Here is a 22,639-nt window from a genome sequence, read left to right on the forward strand (position 1 = left end):
GGATCCCCTTCCCATCTTTCTGTTTCTTAGAATAAATATTTCCAAAGTGGGACGCGGCTTATTTCTTTGGGGAGACTGGGGCGAGGGTGCCGGCCCCTGGAGGGGACGGCCCTGGGAGCGGGCCTGGGCGGTGTCCACGCACGGCCAACCCTGTTGATTCATCAGCAGGTGGGCGCGGGCCTGTCAGGGAGGACCCTGGGCCTGGCTGCTGGGGAGCCCTCTCCTCAGAAAGCCCTCACCGAGGAATGCGCAAGGGGGCAGATCAGCCAAGGTCTGCACCCGGAAGAGCTCCGCAATTGGGGGGGGGGGGTTGTCCTGCTTGGGGGGGTCCAGGAGAGGGGCTGGCTGGGGGCGGTGGGGTCTCTAGGGAGGGGTACGCACAGGCCCTGGCCTGCCTCAGAGAGGCTTGGGTGGGAAGGGTTCCAGCAGGTTCCCATCCATGAAGAGCTTGAAGCTCGCTCCTGCCTCCTCCATGAGTTCAAAAACTGCTTTCATCTACGTTTCTCTTTTTCCACAAAAGCATTTCCACCCTTGGCTGTTTCCTGGACACAGCTGTGCAAGCCCACCCTAGGGGCTCCGGGCCCTGCCACCCCCGCTTTCTGCCAGCTCTGACTTGAGTGAGAAATGAGAATCACCACCAGCTCTTCCAGGTAATTGACATATTTTGTTTCCAAGATGCTGTTGTATCTGTCCTCTGCTGCATCCTTCCCAGAGCTCTGGGCCCCGAATCAGTGGTGCAGAGGAGGAGAAGGAGGCCGAAACGGAGATGTGAAGCCGAGGCTGAAAACACTGGGGTTGCCTTTTTGAGACCCCACTGCCCACGGGCTTTCAGATTATCAAAAAAATAAAAGTGTGTGGCCAGGCACTCCAGTTCAGATGAGTGGGCACATGCCCTCACATTTTCACGTATCGTCCAGCCCTCAGCTGGCCCGTCCTTCACACTCAGGGTGCACACCCCACATGGGCAAGTACATGGCTACGAAGCATCTTCACGGAAACGCCCCTGCCCTCCCCCCGCAGGCCTTGTGCCCCTGTGCAGGATGCTGGGTTATCTGCCCCCCCCAACCTCTTGGCCAGAGCAGTGGCCTTCTTCATTTCTAACCACCCAGAGCTCCAGCAGCAGGTGTCAAGCACCCATCCTCTAGGTACGGGTATTGGTTCCACTTGGGCTGGTAGAGAAGCCCTGGTAGCGTCCCAAAGAGAGAACAGATGTCCCCAGTTGGGACTGGATGTATGAAGCCACCCAGAGGTGTCCTGTGTCCTCTAGCACCCGGCAGAGGAGTAACCAGGCTTCTTTCTGTGTCAGCTGAGCAGAACACATACGGGCAGCAGCCTGGTCTTGCGGTCTGGGATGGGTGAACCTGGGCCAGTGCCTTCACCTTGCTGGACCTGGGGTTTTTCATCACAAGAGTCTGTGTGGGGGACTGGTCAAGTACTCCATGATTGTGGAACTCTCTAGCATGAACATCTATTCATTGAATGTGTTGGAAGGGTCACAGGGACCATTCTCTGCTGGGGTGAAATTGTGTCTTTCCTCGGCTCCCAGGACACTGACCACCCACCCCAAAGAATTCTGGTTCCCAGAAGACAATGAGCCAGGCTGAAGGGCAGTGACAGTCCTTCACCAGGCTGCGCTCTCTTGGCAGACCAGAAAGTGAGGCTGCTACTATCTTCCTCTGGCCACTACCTCATCTGACCCTCTTCCTCAAATGTGCTTGGGAGGGCCGGAAGCCAGGGTGGTGACACTGAGCTCCATACTGCTGGTGCACCTGCCCATCTCAACCCCAAGGATGACATGAAATTGCCAGGACCGTGGCTGGCATAGAGCACACACTCAAGTCCTGTTGCAAGGCACTTTCAAAATGATTGGCTGGTGTGACCCTGCACACAATGTGTTGAAGCAGGCAGGGCATGTAGGGTCATTCCTACCTTCTAGGTGGGAAAACAGGCCCGACGCCACCCAGCTAGGAAGAGGTAGGCAGGGCCCAGGCCCACCCATCACAAAGCCCCAACCCGTTCTCATGCCCACAGACACGTGGCACAGCCTGCACACGGCAGCTTCTTGTCCAGCTTTATTGGGAGGACAGCTTGCCTGGGAGTGAGCTGGGGCTGGGGGAGGTGGGACCGCACGGAGAACACTGTCCTTTCCCAGAAATTTATGGGTCATCCCTGAAGGTCACAGGACCCAAGGAGCCGGCAGGATGGATGGGGAGGCAGACTTGGGGTGTTGCGGTCTCAGATGCCCTCAGAGGCGACAGTTGGTATGACCTCAGGGGTAGGATCCCAGAACTCAGAGAACTTGCCCTTAAACGTGCTCCAGTAGTCTTGCAGGGAGCTGAAGCCATCTGTCATCCAGCCCCTGGGGGTTAAATCAAGAAGGGGAAGCCCCAGAAGTGGGGGTGAGGGCTTGTCGGAAGGCTGCACAACCATGTCCCGCACACCCCCATGTCTCTCCCTCCATCTGCTCCACCCCACCCAGCCACACCCTTGAGACCTCCAGCAAGGACGCCTGCACTTGTCACCCCAGACAGAAGAGCTGCCGAGGTGGGCACAAGCCTAGCTCACATTTCTTCAGGCTGGGGTGAACTTTTGTACTGTCAGCCTGGAGGAAAGCTGGAGAGGAGTGAGTGGGGGGAGATGGTAAACTCAGGGCTGTGCTGCTCTGGGTGAAGGGCGCCCCCTAGTGTCATACAGTATGCAGGGCAGGTTGGGAAGGGGACTCGGTCTCAGCTGGAAAAACATTGCAGGGTGGATTAGCTGTGTGATCTGGAGCAGGTCACTTAACCTCTCTGAGTCTTGATTTTCTCTTTAGCAAACTGGGAAATGAAATACTAAGAGTGTGAACGCCCCTGCTAAGTACAGGTGGGCCCGTGCGGGCAGAGTGGGGGGAAGAGGGACCATGGCGGAGATGGGGCCGGAGGGGGGGGGTCGGGAGGGGAATGGAGTCCAGCCTCTGACATCTCCCCCACAGGTCCCTATGGAAGCCCCCGTGAGGAACCTGGCAGACATTATAGATGGGAACGTGGTCCTCCCTGGCACGCTGCCAGGCGCTCCCCAGGCTGGGGGCAGGTGGGAGCTGAGTGAGCTGGTGGTTGGGGCAGGGAAGAGACGTCGACAGCGTACCTGGCCTGCTGGGCCACCTGGGATTTCTGCACGCTGTCCAGCGCGTTCTGGGCCGTCTTGGTGGCTTGCTGCATGTATCCCTGCATGAAGCCCAGGAGGGAGGCTTCCTCCGACTCCAAAGCTCCTATTAGTATAGCAGGACTGAGGGGGACGATCAGCCCCAGGGAGCCCTGGCCCCTGCCCAGCGCCCCCGCAGGCCTGGCACCCCAACCACTTCCCAAGCTAGCCTCTCCCACCTTGCCCCCAGCCCGGCCCCCAGCTGCTTACGGGCAGAGGCCAGGAGCACCAGGAAGGTAGCAACAAGGAGGACCCGGGGCTGCATGGTACCTCTGTTCCTGCCAGGAAGTGTCTGGTGAGTGGTATCCCCAACCCCCCCACACACACACACACAACCCCGGCCTCTGGGCCCCCTGTCCTGGAGAAGTGATAGGGCATTTAAGGTTGGCCCTGAGTTGGGTGGAACCAGGAGGAGAGGCAGCCCACTCCCAGGCTAGTCTGCAGAGAGGAGGAGCTCTCAGCCAAGGAACTTGGGGAGCCCCAGGCAGGAGAGGCGGGGGGGGGCAGGATGTGTAAGGTGGCTCCCGGCTGCCCAGAGCATGCAGCATGGGGGATACGCAAGCTGGATGTGGAGTACGTCCGCCCAGTTCTGCCTCCACAGTGTAGCTTTGGGCTTACCCCAGTGTGAGTTGCAGGTGAGGTACAAGCACCCCTGAGGCAGGCTCTCCTGGCTTAGTGGCTGGATCAGCAGGGACCCCCCACCCCACCTTTCCATCCTATCCCCTTCCCCCCTCCCCTGCTCCTCCCAGGGGCCATTACCTGGAGCAGCTGCCTCTTGGGATGAACTGAATAGACAGACAAGAAGGTTCTGACCTGTTTTATATTGTCCCCAGGGTAGCAGGCACTGAGGGCCCAGTGAGCCGGGCAAAGGTCACCTGCTGACCAGTCTAGACCAGGGCCTGCCTGAGGCAGGGTGGCCAGGTGCAGCCAGGCCTGCTGGGAGAGTTGAGAAATTGCCAGGAGCCTGTGGGTGCCCACCCTGCTCTCCTGCCATCCCTGCCACCCCGATGGGCTCAGGAGCTGGGGGTGTCTGGCTTCAGGAGAGAACTATTCCTCCCAAGGAGCCTGGCATTCCAGGGAGAAGAGCTTCCTGAGATGGGAGAAGAGTTTGGGGCTGAGCCAGGGGCCTCTGGACTCACCCCAGCCCTTCACACTTAATTTTTAGGTCCTTCCCTTGCCTCCAAACCCCAAAACAGCCTGGAACTGGGGGTGCAGTGGGGTGAGAGGGTGATGAACTCCCTCAGACTGGGGAACTACTCTGTCTTGGAATGGGGTCTAGAGTGAAGTCACAGAAGACGATGAGCAGAGGTGGAGTTCACCAGCCCTCTCCCTGGCATCTCCGTTCCTGGACTTTGGTCCCAGGTGCTGATTACCCAGAAGCCTCGGCAAGCTGAGCCGGGGGCAGGGGTTGGTGGGAGAAGGACAAAGGCTGTTTGAGCCGAGGCCTTTGCCCCTCCACTCCTCCCCCTACCCTCACCTTGCCCTCTGGACCCACTGATAAGATTTCATGGGGAGCAGCGGGACTCAGGGCGAGGCCCCTCCCCTAAAGTGGGGCAGCTGAGTCTGACCCCTCCCCTTGGGCCTTGGGCTCTGCACTTGGAAAACAGACCTCATGGTGTCCTGCTGGGCGGGCCACCAGAGCGGACAGGGTCTGGGGAGAAGGCACAGAGCTGCTCTGTGGGGGTGGCTGGCTGTCCAGGGCCCAGGGCCCCCATGGGAGGGTTCCCTGGCCCATCTGGGAACTGCTGGGCCTGGACAGCAGGATCTTGGGGCTGGAACTTGGCGTCAAGCTATCGTAGGTTTCAATGATGCCTCTGCTGGGGACTCATCTCACCCCGGGCCAGAGATCCAACCTCTCAGAGCCACAGCTCCCCACTTTGTAAAGCACCAACGTGCCAGTTTTGGCGAGTGAGTGAGAATGCCAGCAAAGAGGCTGGCCTGTGGAGAGGGCTGGAGAAATCTCTCTCCCTTGCTCCCAAACACCTTCCCCTTCCCTCAGACAGCATAGCCCAAAGGTAGGAGGAGCCTCTACTCAGAGCTTTTGGCAGGCAGCCCTGGCTCAGGAAGAGATAACTAACCCTGGCATGTGAAACCCCAGGTCTGAGAAAGCAGCCTGACCCAACCCTCAGAATTCTTGTCCTCTGCTTGGGACTTGGATGCCTCTATTAGAGATTCATTCCTTTGACTGAGTTTTGTTTTCTGATAAAATGCAGGTAGATTCCTGTGAAACAGATACTGTTGCCTTCACTTGATAGATGAAGAACCCAAGGTTCAAAGGGATAGCAACTGCTCTTGGGGCTCACAGCTCATCAAGGACAGAGCTGGGGACAAATACCCATAGGCTAGAACCACACAGCTGGGGGGGGGGGGGAGACGCCCCCCTGGGGCGTTTCAGTCACTGACACCCAGAGTAACTTAGTTGCAGGTCTTTTTCTGAGCACACATTTTGGAGATGGGGTGGGGAGGGAAGGAAGGGACTTAATAGACCACTGAAGGATTTGGGGAAGTAGGTCAGCCGTGCTGGCTTTCGTCTCGGTTCTGGTGCACTCCTCATGCCTGGAGATGAGGACCGTGTGGGAATCCAGGCTCCAGGCTGGGTTGGGCTCTGGTGGCTTTGGCCCCAGGCATGCCAGAACGGCACTGGCTGGATCCCATGACACCCTTCCCATGCGTGTGGAGGCCTGGGGGAGCCCCTCCTCCCGCCTGCATGTCCCCCGGAGGTCCCAAGATGCAGACACTCAGCAGGGTGCTGCTGCAGGGTTGGGGAGAGAACCAGGGCCCCCTGCGAACGCCTGTGCCCTGCCGGCAGCTCCAGCCTGAGCCCCTCAGCTGCTCTTCTTTCTCTCCTCAACCCTGAAAAGGGAGCCTCTCTGAGCTTGGTCCGCAGACCAGTTCTGGGGGGGGGGCGTGTGGGGGGCGGAGGAGGGGAAGGAGGAGGCTTGACAGTCAGGGTTGGGCCGACTCTCACTTCCTACTTGTGTCCAAGTGAAGCTTGTTCCACGAGCGTCCGGGACCAAGGCCCTGCCGCCAGCTGGGCCCAGGCAGCCCGACTAGGGCCTGCCTTCTGGGTCCCACGCACTCCATGCTGGCCGTTCCTCCCCTCTACCAGAGCTCTCTCCTTCCATGCTGCTCGGCGGGTGGCGGGGCGGGCCTGTGTGGAATCTACGTGGGATCTGTGTCCATGTGACATGCCTGTCCTTGGCCAGGCCTGTGCCTGAGCCCTTCCCTCCTCCATTCTCTGGGGTGATCTCTGGTTCCACCCCAGCGGTGGACAGGGCAGGGGCTGTGGCGACTGGTGGACTAGCAGCTTCATCGCCTCACCAGCCATTAGGTCTGCCATAGCCACAAGGAGCCCGAGGCTCAGAGAAGAAGGCTGCATGCACGTGCAAGATCACGTAGGCCCCATGCCAGAGGAGAGGATGAGGAAGATGTGGTCTGTAGACACAGCGGCATGCCACTCAGCTATAAAAAACATGACCTCTTGCCATTTGCAGCAACATGGATGGAGCTGGAGGGGATAATGAGCATGAAATAAATCTGAAGGAGAAAGGTAAAGACTGGATGATTTTATTCATATATGGAATACAGAGAAGCAATGCAAAGGAACATATAAAATTAAACCCAAACAAATCTTAGAACTATGGAACTGCAGATATATAGTATCTCTCTATACAATCATAGTATATATACACGATACTATAGGCAGTACATGCTATACCATATACTAATATATATCGTATATACTAACTGTATACTATACTATATATAGTATATACTATGCTACACATAGTGGGTGAGCTGGAGGGAGAGAGTCTACTGGCCCAGGGTAAAGGAATACGGGCCTTTGCTTGGGGTTTTGGGGTGATGATATATATCTGAGGGTGTGTGAGCCTATTCTCTGAAATCATACAGTAGTGCAAATCATTACTATAAACAATAAAAATAAAGAGATTTTACAGGCCCTTTGTGCCCAGTGGGGTGCCAAAGTGGTGGGGGAGGAGGATGCTGCCACCTGTGGCCCAGAGAATAGGAGTTTCAGCTGGCAGCAGGCCTGTCTTTCCATCAGCAGCCCTCACACCCTCTACCTGGGCACAAGGTCTCATCACTCCCAGCACAAATCCATTTGCAGGTTCATACAAAATCTGCCCATAGAGTTTGGGAAATATATGCATCCATTAACAGCACCCACCCACAGCATGTTTTCGGGGGCCAGCACGACTGCCCAAGGCTGTGGCTGCCTGCACATACCAGCCTCAGCCCCTCCACTGCAGCCTCAGCCCTGAGCCCGGGACAGCTCGGGTATCTGCACACGGGTCTGTGCCCAGCCGTGAGCCTTCTAGCCGGGCTCCGGGGGTGCAGACGCTCCTGCTGTGTGTGCACCCCGGCAAGCCAGACGGAGGCAAACTCTGGCCCCGTCAGACGCTGGCGTCACCCGCTGCTCACGGTCTCAGTCCAGGAGGTCAAACTGCAGCTGAGGTGTCTTTCATGATTCAGGCCGCTCCTCTTCGAAACCTAGGATGGAAGGGACGGAGCACTGAGCGCTGACCTTTCACCCACCCTGGGCTGGCCCGTTCCTTCTACCAGGGTCCCAGCCTTATACGAGGCAGCTCATGGAACCCGCAGGCCCCCGGAGGCGGGGTGTGGGCCGTGTTCTGTCGAGATGGCTGAGACTCAGCGAGGCTAAGACACTTGCCCAGGGTGGCACGGAAGCTCAATGTGAGCCCAGTGAGTCTGACTCCGGAATCTTAGCCCTTAAGCGCTTTGACAAGCTGAGCGGCCACTCCAGGGAAGATGAGTTCCTGACCCTGTAGCGTCGTCCGCCTACTTGTGGTCAGCCGCCACGGTCGGTCGCTTCCAGTGTCAGACTTGTCACTCCTGCAGCAGGAGGGCTTTTAGCTGACTTCCATCCTGTGGGATGTCAAGCCACTTCTGAATGTGGGAAAATGGAGAGAAGAGGTAACCCAAGGTCAGCGCAAGGGTGATGCATTCTGATGGCAGGTAACCAGAGCCGCACCTGGCTTGTGCTCACACCAGGGGGTCCCCACCCGGCTTGTGCTCACACAGGGGAGCTGGCCATGCAGCGAGATGAGCTGTGCATCCTACACAAGAGGGGTGGGGTCCCCCAGAGGTCCAGGTAGGCCAGCTGCTTGTTCTTCTGGGTGACCTCTGTAGGATGGCGCGAGTTACCTCACTAGGAGGTAACTGGAGAAGCCCAAGCAGAAGCCGCCAGGCACACCCCCCCTCCCTTGGAGAGAGGCCGCCCCCGGGCAGCCTCAGGTTCTGCTCTTGCTCAGGGAGGATGGCTGGGGCGTGGGGTTGGGAAGCAGGCCGCAGACCCCCTTCCTGGTCACTCTCCCTCCTGCCCTTGTGGGGACCCCCAGGGCCCTGGGTCTAACTCTGCCCCTCTCTGCCACCCTCCCTGCTTTGGACCAAGTTAGGAAAAGGACAGTGTTATGTAATAATAAGAATATCAGAGCAGCTCCTCTGTGCTCCTAAGTACGAGCCCATGTTATGCTCCCACAAAACCATTTTCAAAAGAGAAACTGGGGCTCAGAGCCAGGTCATGCTGAGTCACTAGTCCAAGGTGGCACAGCTTGGTATTAAAGGGTCAGAACACTTCCAACTAACCCCTTGAGTCCTGGGCCCTGCCTACCCTACGTCCCCGCCCGAGGACCCTCAAGGGCCCTCCTCCTGGGAGCCCCTTGTCCAGAACCCTAGGTTCAGCTCCCTGCCCCGTGTGTGGGGTCTCAGACGCCCGGGCTAGTGTCCAGCACGCTAAGGCAGATATGAGGGTGGGGTTCTCTCCCCAGCCTCAGAGCAGAGAAGTGGACTTCGCTCCCCCACCACGTCTGGCACAGACCCCGAGCGGCCAGCGGGCTCTAGGCACCCCCTGGATGTGGGGGCATCCCTGGCCTTGTTTCTCCCCGGCTGTGGCTCCCCTCTGCCCTCCCTCCACACTGGGTGTGGCACCAGCACAGAGCAGCTGCTTCTGACGCGGCCGAGGCCCCGTCTGCCTGGGCTTCCACGTCGTCTTGGGGTCACGAAAGTCCAGGAGGCCTCCTGGGAATGTGTCACCTTCCAACGTGGAGTCACTGGGAAGGGAGGCGGGGAGAGGGGCCCTGCAAGGCTTTAAATGGCTCAAACTCCAGTCAGTGCACAGAGCACAGGGCAGCAGTCCAGGTGAGCGCCACTGGTCCCCCTCGATCCAGTGCAGCGAGACTTTTCCAGCGCAGAGAAGAGTCCAGGATGTTCCTGAAGGCCGTGGTCCTGACCCTGGTGCTGGTGGCCGTCACCGGTGAGTGGGAGCTGCCGTGGGCTGGGTGCATGGGTGGGAGGTAACTGCTGTCTGGTGTGGCGTGGTGCGGCGTGGCGGTCCAGGGCCACGGCCAGAGGACAGCTCTGAAAGCCCTTGGCTCCCAGATGGCCATTCACTGGCTTTGGTGCCACACCAGATCCCCCCGACCCTCTGGCTTCTTCCTCGCCAAGCACAGAGAGGGCCCTCAGGGGTTGAGCTTCCTCCCCCATCAGTCAGTCTGTGGGTCAGGGCAGGAACAGAGCGACAGACAAAGCAGTCCTCATGAATTGTGCTGTTTCCTTCCCAGGTGCCCGGGCTGAGGTCAATGCTGAACAGGTAGCCACTGTGATGTGGGACTACTTCAGCCAGCTGAGCAACAATGCCAAGGAGGCCGTGGAAAACCTCCAGAAGTCTGAACTGACCCAGCAGATCAAGTAAGAGGGGCACAGTCTGCAGGGCGTGTCTGCTCACAGGTCATGTGATGACAGCAAGGGCAGAGGTCAGGGTAGGAGGCAGAGGCCTGAACTGACGATACCCCCGCCCTGCCACTCACTCAGTGGGTGACGCTACAGTCTCCGAACCGGGGACTACAGTCTCCATACACAGACAGGGAGGTCGGGCTGGATGTCCCTAAATGTCTCCTTGCTGTAACTGTCTACGGTTAGACAAATGCACACTTCTTAGCACGGAGAGTCACGGTAGAAGGGGCAGGAGGGAACTGTCGTGTGAGCAGGGCTCACATTCCAGAAAGACAGGCCCCTGTGAAATCCGGAGAGGGTGTGGCAATAGTTGGGAAGCCCCCGAGGGTGGACCTATGCAAGGAAATCAGCACCTGGTGTCCCTAAAAGATGCCAGAAGAGACCCACATGACATTCTGCAGGTAGATGTGACCGTATGGCACAGCACACCTGAGCTGGCAGCACCTCAGAGTCCACCTGTTCTACCTGCCAGTCAGAGAGAGGAAATCAAACTGCTCACAGACACACACTACGCAGATACTGTGACCCAAGTCCAGGGGAGAGGCAGAGATCGAAATTCAGTGTGATAGCTTAGCCTGCCATCGCCCTGCTCTCAAATCATGATCCACCCTCGGAATGGCCACAGGGGCGAGACGGTAACCGGACACCCCTGGCCTCTCACCTGTCCTAGGCAGGTGTGCCTGAGGTGAAGGGTAGAGGAGGAGGCATGATGCCCGCAGGCAGTGCCAAGTAACCATGGCCCCCTGTGCCTTTCCTCCCGGCAGCGCCCTCTTTGAGGACAAACTCGGCGAGATGAACACCTACACAGGTGCCCTGCAAGAGAAGCTGGTGCCCTTCGCTGCAGAGGTGCAGGAACGCCTGACCAAGGACTCCCAGAAGATGAAGGAGGAGATTCAGAAGGAGCTGGAAGCGCTGCGAGCCCAGATGCTTCCCCACGCGGAGGAGGTGGGCCAGAAGATCGGGGAAAACGTGCGTGAGCTGAAGAAGCGCTTGGGGCCCTACACGGAGGAGGTGCGCACCCAGGTCAACACACAGACCGAACAGCTGAGGCAGCAGCTGACGTCCTACGCTCAGCTCATGGAGACGGCGGTGCGTGAGAACGCAGGCAACCTGCAGGCCTCCCTGACACCCTACGCTGACAAGTTCAAGACCAAGCTCACCCAGAATGTGGAGGAGATCAAGGGACGCCTGACCCCTTACGGCAATGAGCTCAAGGTCAAGATCGACCAGAATGTGGAAGACCTACGCCGCAGCCTGGCCCCCTTGGCTCAGGACGTGCAGGAGAAGCTCAACCACCAGCTGGAGGGCCTGGCCTTCCAGATGAAGAAGAACGCCGACCAGCTGCAGACCCAGATCTCCGCCGGCGCCGAGAAGATGCGGCAGAAGCTGGAGCCCCTGGCGGAAGAAGTGCGTGGTAAGCTGCAGGGCAACACAGCAGATCTGCAGAAGTCTCTGGCTGAGCTGAGCAGCCAGGTGAACCAGCAGGTGCAGGCCTTCCGCCAGAGCGTGGAGCCCTATGGCGAGACCTTCAACAGAGTTATGATCCAGCAGGTGGAGGAGTTCAGGCAGAAGCTGGGCCCCTACGAGGGCGTGGTGGAGGACCACCTGAGCTTCCTGGAGAAGGATCTGCGGGACAAGTTCGACTCCTTCTTCAAGAGCTTCAAGGGGACAGAGAGCCAGGACAAGCCCCTGGCCCTCCCGGAGCCGGCGCAGCCCCCAGCCCCCCTGGAGAGTTGAGCTGCCCCTGGTGCTTCCGCCCCACCGCCGGCACCTGTCCTGCCCTGCCGCCTGTCTGTCTGTCTGTCCCAAAGCAGTTCTTGTACCTCCTTGAGGATACGTGTCCAGTGGGAAATGACAGCGCTTCTGACTACTCAATAAACCGCTGAGAAACGAGCTCAGTCTGGTTGCAGTGTGACTTGTCTGTCTCGTGGGGCTTGAGGTGGGGATGGCACAATGCTTGGCACAGCTTAGCTGCGGTCAGCAAGGAACACTGGGGGGGGTGCCAAAGGTTGGGGAGATGAGACTGCAGGAGAGGTGGGGAGGGGCACGCTGAGAAGGGGTGTGGAGAGGCTTCTAAGCAGGAGCTGGGAAAGCTGTCGCACACGCTTCAGGAGCAAGTGTAAGCCCCTCAGTCCCGCGCCCTGTGTGGACTGGGGTTCCAGCCTGGCAATTTCCTATCATTGCCTAAGCAGCGGGAGCCACTGGAAAAACAGGGCCAGAAGCTGCAGCCTGTGGGCAGCCCCTCCCCAGGCCGGTGCCAGCCGGCTTTGAACATGACGCCCCTGCGGGAACGCCGGGCAGGCGGGCCTGATGGGGCTGTGTTAGCTTTTTGCTGCCGGGCACCTGGATCCTAGGATGGGCCAGTGAGGTGTGAGCTAAAGGAACCAACGGTGTTCATCTGCTCACTAGTTAATTATTCAGTGTGAGACGGGCTGGTGGCCCTAACGTGATCCCATCAGGCAGGTACCAGCTAGGGCGGGCGCCCTGACCGAGGCAGAGCCAGCGTGGGGCTCTCAGACTCCCATTTTGTGTTTGGCCTCAGAGAAAGAAGCTCCCAGCAGCCGACCCCGAGGAGAGTGGCTGCCTGGAAAGCGCTTCCAGCCCCTGGCCCGGCGTCTCAGGAGGTGTTGCCTGGTGAGAGGGCTGGACCTGGTGTTTCTGCAGCAACTCCGAGGGCTGGATGGTGCCGGTGGCCGGCACAGCTGGCCGAGAGTGGCACTCCGTGAGCTGAGTGCAGGTAACAGGGGACGTCCTCCTGCCTGCGAGGCTGCTTGCTCAGCCTGTGCGGCCATGCTGAGCTTCACACTGGCGGGGGCCACCTGGCGTCCCGGCCCTCCAGCTATGCGGAGCTCAGTCCTGGCCCACGGCCAGCCCCCGTGTGCGCCAGGCCCTTGCGGGTGGGATGGCACCATCTTGAAGGAGCGGTCTTCTGTTTGGGGCCTCTGCACACGGCCGCACCCGGGGGGGGGGGGGGGGAAAGCCCCCCCCGGGCCCCCGCCCCTTTTTTTTCTTCTCCCAAAACCCCCCTCCGCGTTCCCCCCGCGGCCTCAGCACTGTTTTCTGCTTGCTCAATAACCCCCTTCGCTGTCGCTCCCTGAGCCTGAGTGGTCTTGCCGTTGTGCATGTGAGTGGAAACCTGCAAACTGGGCCCCCCACCGGCACTGTCCTGCTTCATAGCCACGTGTTTACTGAATGCCCCCCTGTGCCAGGCACTGTTGTAGGCACCGGACGATGAGCGGCACAGCATTGGTGGAGCGTGGGTCTCGCACTGCCCTTTTCTCTAGGGGCCTGGGGGTCAGCAGGACCTGGTCTGGGCTCTGGAGAGCTCATGGCACTGTGGGCTAGACGGTCTCTCTGTGGGTATCTCTTCCGTGCCTTCGACTTGACTTATGTATGTGAATTTTGGGTTATTCTACCCCACCCCACTGCACCCCAGTCCCATTATAAACACGACTTCTTCTTATTTCAGAAATTTCTTGGCGGCTAAGGCCACGGCTTCCAGAATTGAGGAGCATGGCCAAGAGATGCTGGTGAGTCCTGGGGCACAGTGGGGAGCAGTACCTAGGGTCTCTGCCCAGGAGTCCTTTGCAAGGAGGCCCAGGTCACCAGCCACTGGTGCAGGTGCTGGGCTCTGAGCTGTCTTGTCAGCACGGCCAGCTGTGAGCAGCTGTAGCCTCTGCACTGGGCTCTTCTTCCACCCAGGAGACTCACAGAGCCCACCAGAAGGGAGCCCCAGAGCAGAGGGAGCTTAAGTTCAAGACTTAGCTTTTTTTTTTCTTTTAAGATGTATTTATTTATGCATATAAGAACTGCGGGACAGGCCAGAGGTGCAGGGGGCTGAGAGGATCACCAGAGACAGAGCGGGGAGCAGAACAGACAGATCTACTGAAATACACTGCTGAGGGGAGCTGCGGGCAGCTCAGAAGAGGTCTGCTGTGCTATGTGGGTCAGCTCCAGGGCCGGGGATCGAACTTGTGCTTCAGAGTGCTGCGCTTTAATCTGTTGCACCACCAGGGAGGGCCCCTCAAGTTCAAGACTTTGCTCAAATGACTTGGCTCTTAACATTTGACCCTAGGTCTTCTAGTATAGTCTAGCATCCCTTTTCTGCCTAAAGTGGGGTGCAGACCTGATGGGTTTTCCCTGGGAGCCTGAGGAGCAGGGCTTTTAATGCTCTGGACTGGCTTTCTCCCTCCCAAGTTGCTCTCACAGGGCCCCCACAGGCAGAGTCTGGTCCAGCCTCAGTGCCTCTGGCCCTGGGGCCAGGCTGGATGTCTGTCTGCTTAATTGGGGCAGGTTGGGAATTGGGTAAACTGACTACTAGGTGCCTCTTTTGGAAGCTGGGTGACAATGATGCTCAGCTAGGTGGCTGGGAGGGCTAATGGAACAGTACATGTTAGGTATCTTAGGATAACATTGGGCCAAGTACAGGCAAGACAACTGTCTACCAGTTGGTCCAGTCACTGCCACAGCATAACTGGTGCCCAATGAGTGTGATTTCTCTTTCCACTCACTAATCTCCCCAACCCCAGGTCACTGCTCTGTGACCACAGCAATGGCCTAGGGGTGATCCCTGAGCTGGTCAGGTGCACACTTACCAGCACACTTACCCCACTAAGCAGGGCAAGCATCTACCTGTGAACACACCTTGACAACCCACTAGGTGCTTGTAGGTTTCCCAGCTTAGGAAAGGGTCAGACAGAGGGTGCAGGGCAGACCTGAAAACTTGAGGTACCCTCAGATGCCACCTGTGAGCTGGTCAGCCACTGAAGTGGGCTCCAGACTCCTCAGTGTCTCCCAAGGCTGGGTTTTTTTTTTTTTTATAACATAATAGTTTATTTTTACATCATTTTGTACATTTTTTTTTCCATCTCAGTTGTAATCCCCATGGGTTTCCCATCACCGAGTCACCCATGTGCCATCACCATAGTCCCGTGCACTTCCCTCCCCCCCCTTTTTTGATCTCATCCCCCACTCCACTCCCACAAAATGTCTGGTATATGGCTGTTCATTATTCTTATTATTTTCTCTCCAAGGCTGAGCTTTTAGGATGAGTCATGGAAAGCTCTCCTGGGGTGCCTAGGACCATCCTTCAGGTCTCCAAGTGTCCTGCCTGGCCCTGGCTCATGGATGAAGATGGCTTCTCTCCCACCCCAAGGTTTCTCACCTGGCCCTCAGTCACGTGGATCCCTGACCTGGCAGATGTCAGCCGGTGGGCGCTCCAGTTTCTGAGCCTCCCTCGCTTTATGCGGGGAATGTTTTGTAAGTCTTGATGCGTGTCAAAGCCTGGCTCCCACAAGAGACGCTAGAAGTGGCAGCTGCTCACCTTCCACCACCCCTTCCTCTTGGTATGGCCTGGTGCTGGTGCTCAGAACAGATGCCTTTGCTCCGGGCTCAGAATAAGGAGCTGGTGTAAAGAAATAGGACAGTGGAGGATCCTTTCTGGGGTGGGAGGTGTGGACGCTAAAGCCCCAGTCCAAGCTGGGTGGGTATGGCTGCTGGGCACCTGGGTTGTCCTGGCTCAGGGGCACTGGCCCTGATCAGGCCTCTCGTGTTGTGGAGTGGCTGGTCATGTTTCCGCATTAGCTGTGCTCATTCGTGTTTATTTTCCAAACCAGGTATCCGGCTTTCCCTGGGATGTCCAGGTATGTTTGAATGAGCTCATTTTCTGCTTATTTCTTTCTGAGTGGACTTCTGTGCGTTGACTGACCAGTTCCTGCACTCTGGTGGCCATGCCTTTTGCCCATGACCTCTCTGATCTGTCCCGGGGTCCTGCTGGTTTGTCTGAGGGATACCTATTAATCCTCATTAATCCTGTCAGGGAAGGTGCTCTTCCTTTTTTCTAAGTTTGCAGGTGGCCAGTCTCTTTCTCCCCAGGTAAACCAAGGGATGTTTCTAGCAGCTAAGATGGTGGCACACCTGAGTGATCAGCCAGCTTTCTTCGACCTTTTCAGAGGCATTCTGAGAGTGGGTCTCAGGTTGCTCATGAGGTCCTGAGTTCAAGCGAAATGCGCTAATTTGGTTTGGTGAATCTTTTTATTTATGGGTGGAGGCTCAGATACTTTAAGTTAAAAAAAAAAAAAGTTCTGGTATTAAATGGCCTTGTTAAGCACGTGCCCCTGTATGTCAATGTGCAAGGAGGGTAAGTTGATGTTCCACCCATTCCACTCCCCACTTCAGCTCTTGATATTCTCTAACCTACTTTTTGTCTCTTTGTGTTTGCCTGTTCTAGATAGTTCATGTAAGTGGGATCATAAACCCTGGTCTTTGTGTCTGATTGATATCACTTAGCATATTTTTAAGGCTTTCCCATGTTGTCACACATGTATCACATTTTGTCCTTTTTATGGCTGAGTAATATTCCATTTTGTGATTGTACAATGATATTCTACTGTATGACTATACCACACTTAGTGTATCATTTTATCAACTGGTGAGCCCTTGAGTTGTTTCTTTATGGCTATTGTGAATAATGCTGCTATGACATGGACGTAGACGTATCTGAGTTCCTAATTATTTAGTGAAAATATAGCATGAGTTTCTAATTATTTGGTGTAAATGCCTGGGAGTGGAGGTGCTGGGTCATAGGATAATTCTATGCCTAATATTTTGAGTAACTTAGTAATACATTTTTTATTGCAGTAAAATAATTGCATTCTTTTAGCTACTTTTAAAAGGACAGTTCAGTGACACTAAGTACATTCACCTTGTTGTGCAACTATCACCACCATCCATTTCCAACAAGATCCTGAAAGCTTTCATCTTCCTAAATTGAAACTCTGTCCGCATTAAACAGCAGATTTCCCCTTCCCCCCAGACTCTGTCAATCACTATTCTACTTTCTGTCTCTATGAATTTATCTCTGCCATTGTCTAATACTTGGCCTTCTGTGATTGACTTATTTCACTTAGCATAAAATCCTCAAGTTGCATCCATGTTGTAGCATGTTAGAATTCCTTCCTTTTTAAAGGCTGAGTAATATTCCACTGTATACCTGACCACATTCTGCTTGTCCAGTCATCTGTCCATGGAACCTAGGTTGTTTCCACTTTCTGCCTACTGTGAATAATACTGCTATACCTATGGGTGTGGATATATATGTTCAAGTCCCTGCTCTTAATTCTTCTCCGTAAGTACTCAGAAGTGGAATCGCTGGACCATGTAGCTTTTCTATGTTGACTTATTGGAAAAACTGCCATATAGTATCATTTTATAGTGACAGTACCATTCTATATCCCACCCACAGTGCACATGGATTTACTTCTTCGCATCTTTTCTGACACTTGTTATTTTCTGTTTCTTCCCCCCAAACATAGTAGCCATCCTACTAATATTACTTTAAAAATTGGAAAGAAATAAAAACTCATCAGAGCTTCTCTAGGATCCAGTCTTTACCACCTGGCAAGATTGAAGCACTTAAGCCCAGGAGAACCGCACACTCAGAGTTCATTGCGAGTGCACAGAGCACTTCTCTATCACCCAACACTCCACAGAGCCCTGCTCAGGTTCAGGCCCGAAGTTCCACCGCTTCTCCAGTGACACGAGGATAAAGGGTTTCTCAGTGGTCCTGGGTTAAAGCCCCCAAAGAAGTATTTGAGCAACACTGGCCGGGGTCAGGCTGAGACTCTAGCCGAGTCCCTGTACCCATCCCCAAAGCTCGAAGGTCACAAATCATTTGAGAACATCAGTGGAGTGACTGCCCCTGAGGGCTCTGGAGTATGGAGGGGCCCCAGGTAGGGAGAGAAAACCCAGCGGGGCAAAGGGAGGGTCTGAGGCCTGTTCTCCTCTTGTTCCCACAGGGCCTTGCTGCTCTTGAAGGCTTGTCCTAGCTGGGCCAAACGCAGCCCCTGCGAAGGGAGGCAGTGTGCTCCTGGCATCATCACAGAACATTCCTGTTGTTTCCAGGATTGAAGGCACAGCAATGTGGTTGCCGGTAGTGGTGGGTTCTTGTGTTCAAGCGATTGAGGAATAATCACAGCACACCCGACTGAAGATCAGCAAGCTCAGGTTTATTTCAAAAGAGTCCTGAGAGCAGGAGGGGGTCCCAGGGAGGAGCCTGGTGTCAGGGTGCTGGTTTCCTTTTTTATAGGGCCTCTGGGGACTCTCCACCTCTCTCAAAACCTCCTGGGGGCTTTTTCCTACTTTGGGGTACTTTTCCACTGCCTTACTTTGACTTATCACCCCTGTTTGTCATCCAGAGGGTGAAGCGCTTGCAAGTGAGCTCGGTCACTGAGCCCATGCTTGCTGGCTCTATGACTGTCAGCCTTTGCCCACTAGCCCCCCGCTCCTTCAGTCTATTGGGAGTGTGGTGACTGAAGAGCCACGACCAAGAAACACTAGATCCCAGGACACTGGGGCTGGAGGAAACCACCTTGTCTCTCGGTCCAATTTCTTTGACATCATCTCTAACAAATAGTCATAACTCTATACTTACAGCCTTTTGAGGCCAGGCACCCCACTTGTTTGTATATAGAAAGGTTCACTGATCCTGGTTCCTAGCCCTCTCCTATTGCAGACGACTGACCTTTGTGAGGAACAAGCCATTGAGGAAGCCGGGACTCTGACAGCTAAGTCATAAAGGGAGCTGTGGTTTTCACACGGCTTTCCCTTGGATCATTCACTCTGAGTGAGAAAAAGTGGAACCATCATATTGTGAAGATACTCGCGCATGAAAGGTCCCCTCCTCCATCAACCAGGGGAGTAAGCCACCTTGGAAACAAACTTTTAAACTTGGTGAAACCTTCAGATGACCACAGTCCCCCAGTGACATCCACCTACAATCTCATGGCGGAACCACACAATCAAGCTGCCAGCGCAAGAAATTGTGAGAGCTCATAAGACATGAAATGTTGGGGGTGGTGTGTTATACAGCCAATAGCTAAAGAATACACAGAGCCTAACACACGTGCCTGGCACGTGGTCACCACTCAATTGCTGGCTATGTGAATGTTCGTTAGTATTAAAAACTCCACTCACAGCCAGTTTACAACCTCCTAAAATGATTGATTTTCTCTTTGGACAACTCTGTTGAAGATTATTAAAATTTAACTGGTTCTTTTTCTATACAGCCTTGGTCGTATTTTTTTTTTTCCTCTTTGAACTACAGAAGAATTCCAATTTCTTTATGCATCTATTTTGCCCACAGGAGGTCTACTTGGAGACTCCTTGCCTGGGACCTCAAGATTTATGTACAGAATTAAGTCGGAGCGTGCCATACTTTAGTGCTGCATTGGGAGGAAGACTCTTGACCGGCTTCTGAGAAGGCAGAGGTGCTTGTTTTTGTAGAGCTGATGCCTAGGGTAGTGACTGCAACTTAATAGATTCTCAATAAATGTTTGTTAAGGAAATGAATGAATAAATGCAATGCATGTTTTTTTTCCTTGCTCAGTTATACAGCACATGTGTGTTCATCTTTACCAAGTAATGCTGAATTGCTTTCCAAGGTGATTATACCTTTTTCTTCATTTCTCCCAATTATAGGACTTGCCTGGACTGGTGTTCTAATATTCTTGTCTCTTTTCTTCCATCTCTGCATGCTCTTCTTTCTGGGAGGTTTCTTCACGCTCTGTTCTGTTTTTGTTTGTCTGGGAGATTTCTTCACCCTCTGTTCTGTTTTTGTTTCTACAATCCTGATTTATTTTGCAAGATTAAAAAAAAATTCCTTTTGGAATTTTTGGTACCCTTTATGGTACCCTGGTCTTGTTTCATCAGGGTCATACAGTCTTTCAAATCGCCAGTGAAATTAAATAATATATTTTTTTAACAATTTTTTTTGGTAAATGTTTTTTTTAAATTAATTTACTTATGCATACAGCATACAGAACTGGGGTACAGACCACAGGGGCAGTGGCAGTGAGAGACTTCACCAGAGACAGAGTGGGGAGCAGAAGAGGCAGATCAATGAAGTACACTGCTGAGGGGAGCAGCGGGCGGGTCAGGAGAGATCCACCACATCATGTGGATTACCTCCAGGGCTGGGGATCGAACCCTCACTAAAGCGGCTGTGACCAGCTTACAGTGCTGCGTCCTAACCCGTTGCGCCACCCAAGGGGGCCTAAATGATATTTTTAACTGTTCTTTCAGCACAGTCTCAATTTTTGTTTGATGTTTGTCTCAGTTTTCTCTCTTATGTTATGAACTTTCTTCAAATGACTTATGTCCTTCATTTGTTTGCTTAAATGAAAAATGGGACATTTGATTTGAAACTCCAAGTCCACAAGTAGCTCTTGTCTAAGAACTTCACTGTAGGATGATCTACTGGAGCATTCACCTGGGGGACCCCCAGGTACAAATGTTAGTGCTTCCTTTTGAGCTAGTGCTGTTTCCTCAGCCAGCTTCTTCCATTTTCCTGCTTGAAGGGTGAAGGCCTGGTTCTCAGTGTTCCTCTCAGGGGCAAGTAAAAGAAGCAGGATGGGGATGAGCAGACATACTTGAATCTTTCTGTTTCTAACACAGGTCTCCTGGCCTTAACTCTGCCTGGTGTTCTCTTTCCACAGATGTCTGGACTTACCCTTTTCAGAGAATAAACCTTCACTCTTCTACCAAGCTGAGAGAGAAAAGCTAAAGTTTTCCTTGCTTTTAAAAAAGTTTCAGCCAGTCTTTCATAGTTTACATAACCTCTTCACTCATGTCTCGGTGGTTCCTGTGTGTCTGCAGTTCAGGGCTGTTACACACATCTGTGCCAGCTTAACACCATGGCCTTTATGGAATTTGTATATTCATTAGGACACATTTCTGGCAGAGGGCAGTAGAGTGTTTTGAGAAAGAGGAGGCCAGTTCTAATTCACACACAGGTGCAGCAGGAGTTAGCAGCAGGAATACTGCAGTTCTTCAGTCTTGTGAATTTTGCACAGTACATCAGATTAGAGCTCATCTGTCTCTATTGCTTTCACAGGTCTATTATGAGTTAGAACTGACCTGTCTGCTTTCTAGCTTCGAAAGTCTTGCTGTGGTCTTTTCTTCCACTTTTCTTGTTCCCGTGAGTCTACATTTTTTCCTAGAAAATCAAATTGTCTACCTTATAGTTTTAAGGAGGTTTCTGGAAAAAAGATAAAGGTAAAATTAGATGTAGGGATTCAATTTGCCATGTTCACAAAAAGTCACTGAAGGCTCCATGTTGCATTCATCCGTTTAGTGTCTAAATCACTGGTTCCAACCTAGCTGGGCCATCTTTAGTATTACTGCAAAGGGTTTGTGAGTAGGAGTGGACCTGTCTAGAAAGTGCTCTTCCATTTTAATATGTGTGTCAAGGAAGTAGGCATGGAGTGCGTGCATCTTGCTATAAAGATGTCCTTTGCAGTGATGTTTAGCATTAAAATGTGAAAAACAAAATAAGGTACAAGAGGAGGTTGTTAACTTATTGTATGTTTGCACTAATCTCCATTAAAAATCATGTTTGGAATGAGCATTTGTTGATATGCATGCTTATGTATGATATACTCTTTAAATGACAAGTCAGCTTACCAGACAGCTTGATGGCCAAAAAAGACATTTGTAAAAAACACATGTAAATATAAACCTAGACTTAAAAAAAGTTGAAAAATAAACCAGTGCAGGTGGTGGCATTATGGGTGACTCTACATACATATTTTTATATTTTCTACATTGTACTCTTAAATATTAGCAAAAGAAAAAAAAAGAGCAATATTAGCCAATTAAAAGCTATTTGTTGTTGGCCCTCCCTGGTGGCGCAGTGGGTTAAAGCACTGCAGTAAGAAGCTGAAATCACTTCCGCATGAGTTCGATTCCCGCCTGCCCTGGAGGTGACCACATGGTGCGGCAGACCTCTCCTGACCCACCCGCTGCTCCCCTCAGCAGTGTACTTCATCCATCTGCCTGTTCTGCTCCCCACTCTGTCTCTGGTAAAGTCTTTCGCCACCCCTGAGTCTCTGGCCTGTACCCCAGTTCTGTATGCACAAATAAATAAATCTTAAAAAAAAAAAGCTATTTGTTAATTTTAGTCAATATTTTAGTGGACAGGACTTCCACCTCAAAGAGGTCAGACCCTTTTCATTCTATTCATACACCTGTCCATGTCACCAGGAGCTGATCTGTTTGGGATTCCCCCCTTGATCTTGTACAAAATTTGCCATTTGTATGATTCAAAGGTCCCTATATGTAGAATCCCATTGAAATGTTTATTTTGCACCTGAGTGTTTGGAAAAATTTTCTTCCCCCTCTGAATCTGGGGTGTTTCCGTATCCTGATACGACAGTGATGGAACTGACTGCATGTCCGTCTTCCTGGGCTTCCAGGAGGCCCAAACCCAAGTGATGGCAAGGTCAAGTCCTTCAGTCGTGACTCCCTGCTCGGGTGTTTCTTTTTCTGGTCCCGCAGGTCTTCTCGCCCCCTTCACCATCATCATCATCTCAGGATCCTTGCCAGTGGCCTTAGACCCTTGCTGATGCAGAACGCTATGTGCCCAGAACCAACCAAATAAACAGCGACAGCCCTTATCTCTGCTGGCACCACGGGGTGTTGACTCTGCCTGTGCCTGGCACATTTCACGTACCAGAGTCCACGTCACTGTCCCACCAGCTGTTGCGCCACCCGCCGGTCTTTCTCACACAAACATCTAGCTGTAGGGCATATAGATTTGAGGGCCCTGGGCAAGACTTGGCTCTCAGGGTCCAGGGCTGTGCCCACGGCTAGCGCTGGCTTGACCTCTGTAGAGGACAGTGCAGGAGAG

At 53.8% G+C, this 22,639-nt stretch overlaps 2 protein-coding genes across 2 annotated transcripts; one reads left to right on the top strand and one right to left on the bottom strand.

The window, feature by feature from the left end:
- Positions 1–2,073: 2,073 nt before the first annotated feature.
- On the bottom strand, positions 2,074–3,947 carry APOC3 (apolipoprotein C-III). The gene is made up of 4 exons (XM_004688836.2): positions 3,940–3,947; positions 3,391–3,458; positions 3,124–3,247; positions 2,074–2,359 (listed from the first exon to the last, which is right to left on the bottom strand). The coding sequence occupies exons 2-4, from the start codon at positions 3,443–3,445 to the stop codon at positions 2,236–2,238; spliced, it is 303 nt and encodes a 100-aa protein (XP_004688893.1). The 5' UTR covers positions 3,446–3,458; positions 3,940–3,947; the 3' UTR covers positions 2,074–2,235.
- A 5,479-nt stretch (positions 3,948–9,426) lies between these two features.
- On the top strand, positions 9,427–19,841 carry APOA4 (apolipoprotein A-IV; the record flags this gene model as incomplete). The annotated part of the gene is made up of 4 exons (XM_004689232.1): positions 9,427–9,475; positions 9,783–9,909; positions 10,719–11,657; positions 19,811–19,841. Coding segments are annotated over exons 1-4 (1,146 nt in total), but the record flags the coding sequence as incomplete, so codon positions are not given.
- Between the last annotated feature and the right edge of the window lie 2,798 nt (positions 19,842–22,639).

Source organism: Condylura cristata, unplaced genomic scaffold (genome assembly GCF_000260355.1).
Source record: "Condylura cristata isolate star-nosed mole 26May11 unplaced genomic scaffold, ConCri1.0 scaffold00025, whole genome shotgun sequence".
Classification (NCBI taxonomy): Eukaryota; Metazoa; Chordata; class Mammalia; order Eulipotyphla; family Talpidae; genus Condylura; species Condylura cristata.

Coding starts and splice junctions, on each gene's coding strand:
- APOC3 (XM_004688836.2), bottom strand. CDS start 3,445: ATGCAGCCCCGGGTCCTCCTTGTTGCTACCTTCCTGGTGCTCCTGGCC. Junction 3,248..3,390: donor GGTGCTCCTGGCCTCTGCCC/GTAAGCAGCTGG, acceptor CTATACTAATAG/GAGCTTTGGAGTCGGAGGAA. Junction 2,360..3,123: donor CAGGTGGCCCAGCAGGCCAG/GTACGCTGTCGA, acceptor TTTAACCCCCAG/GGGCTGGATGACAGATGGCT.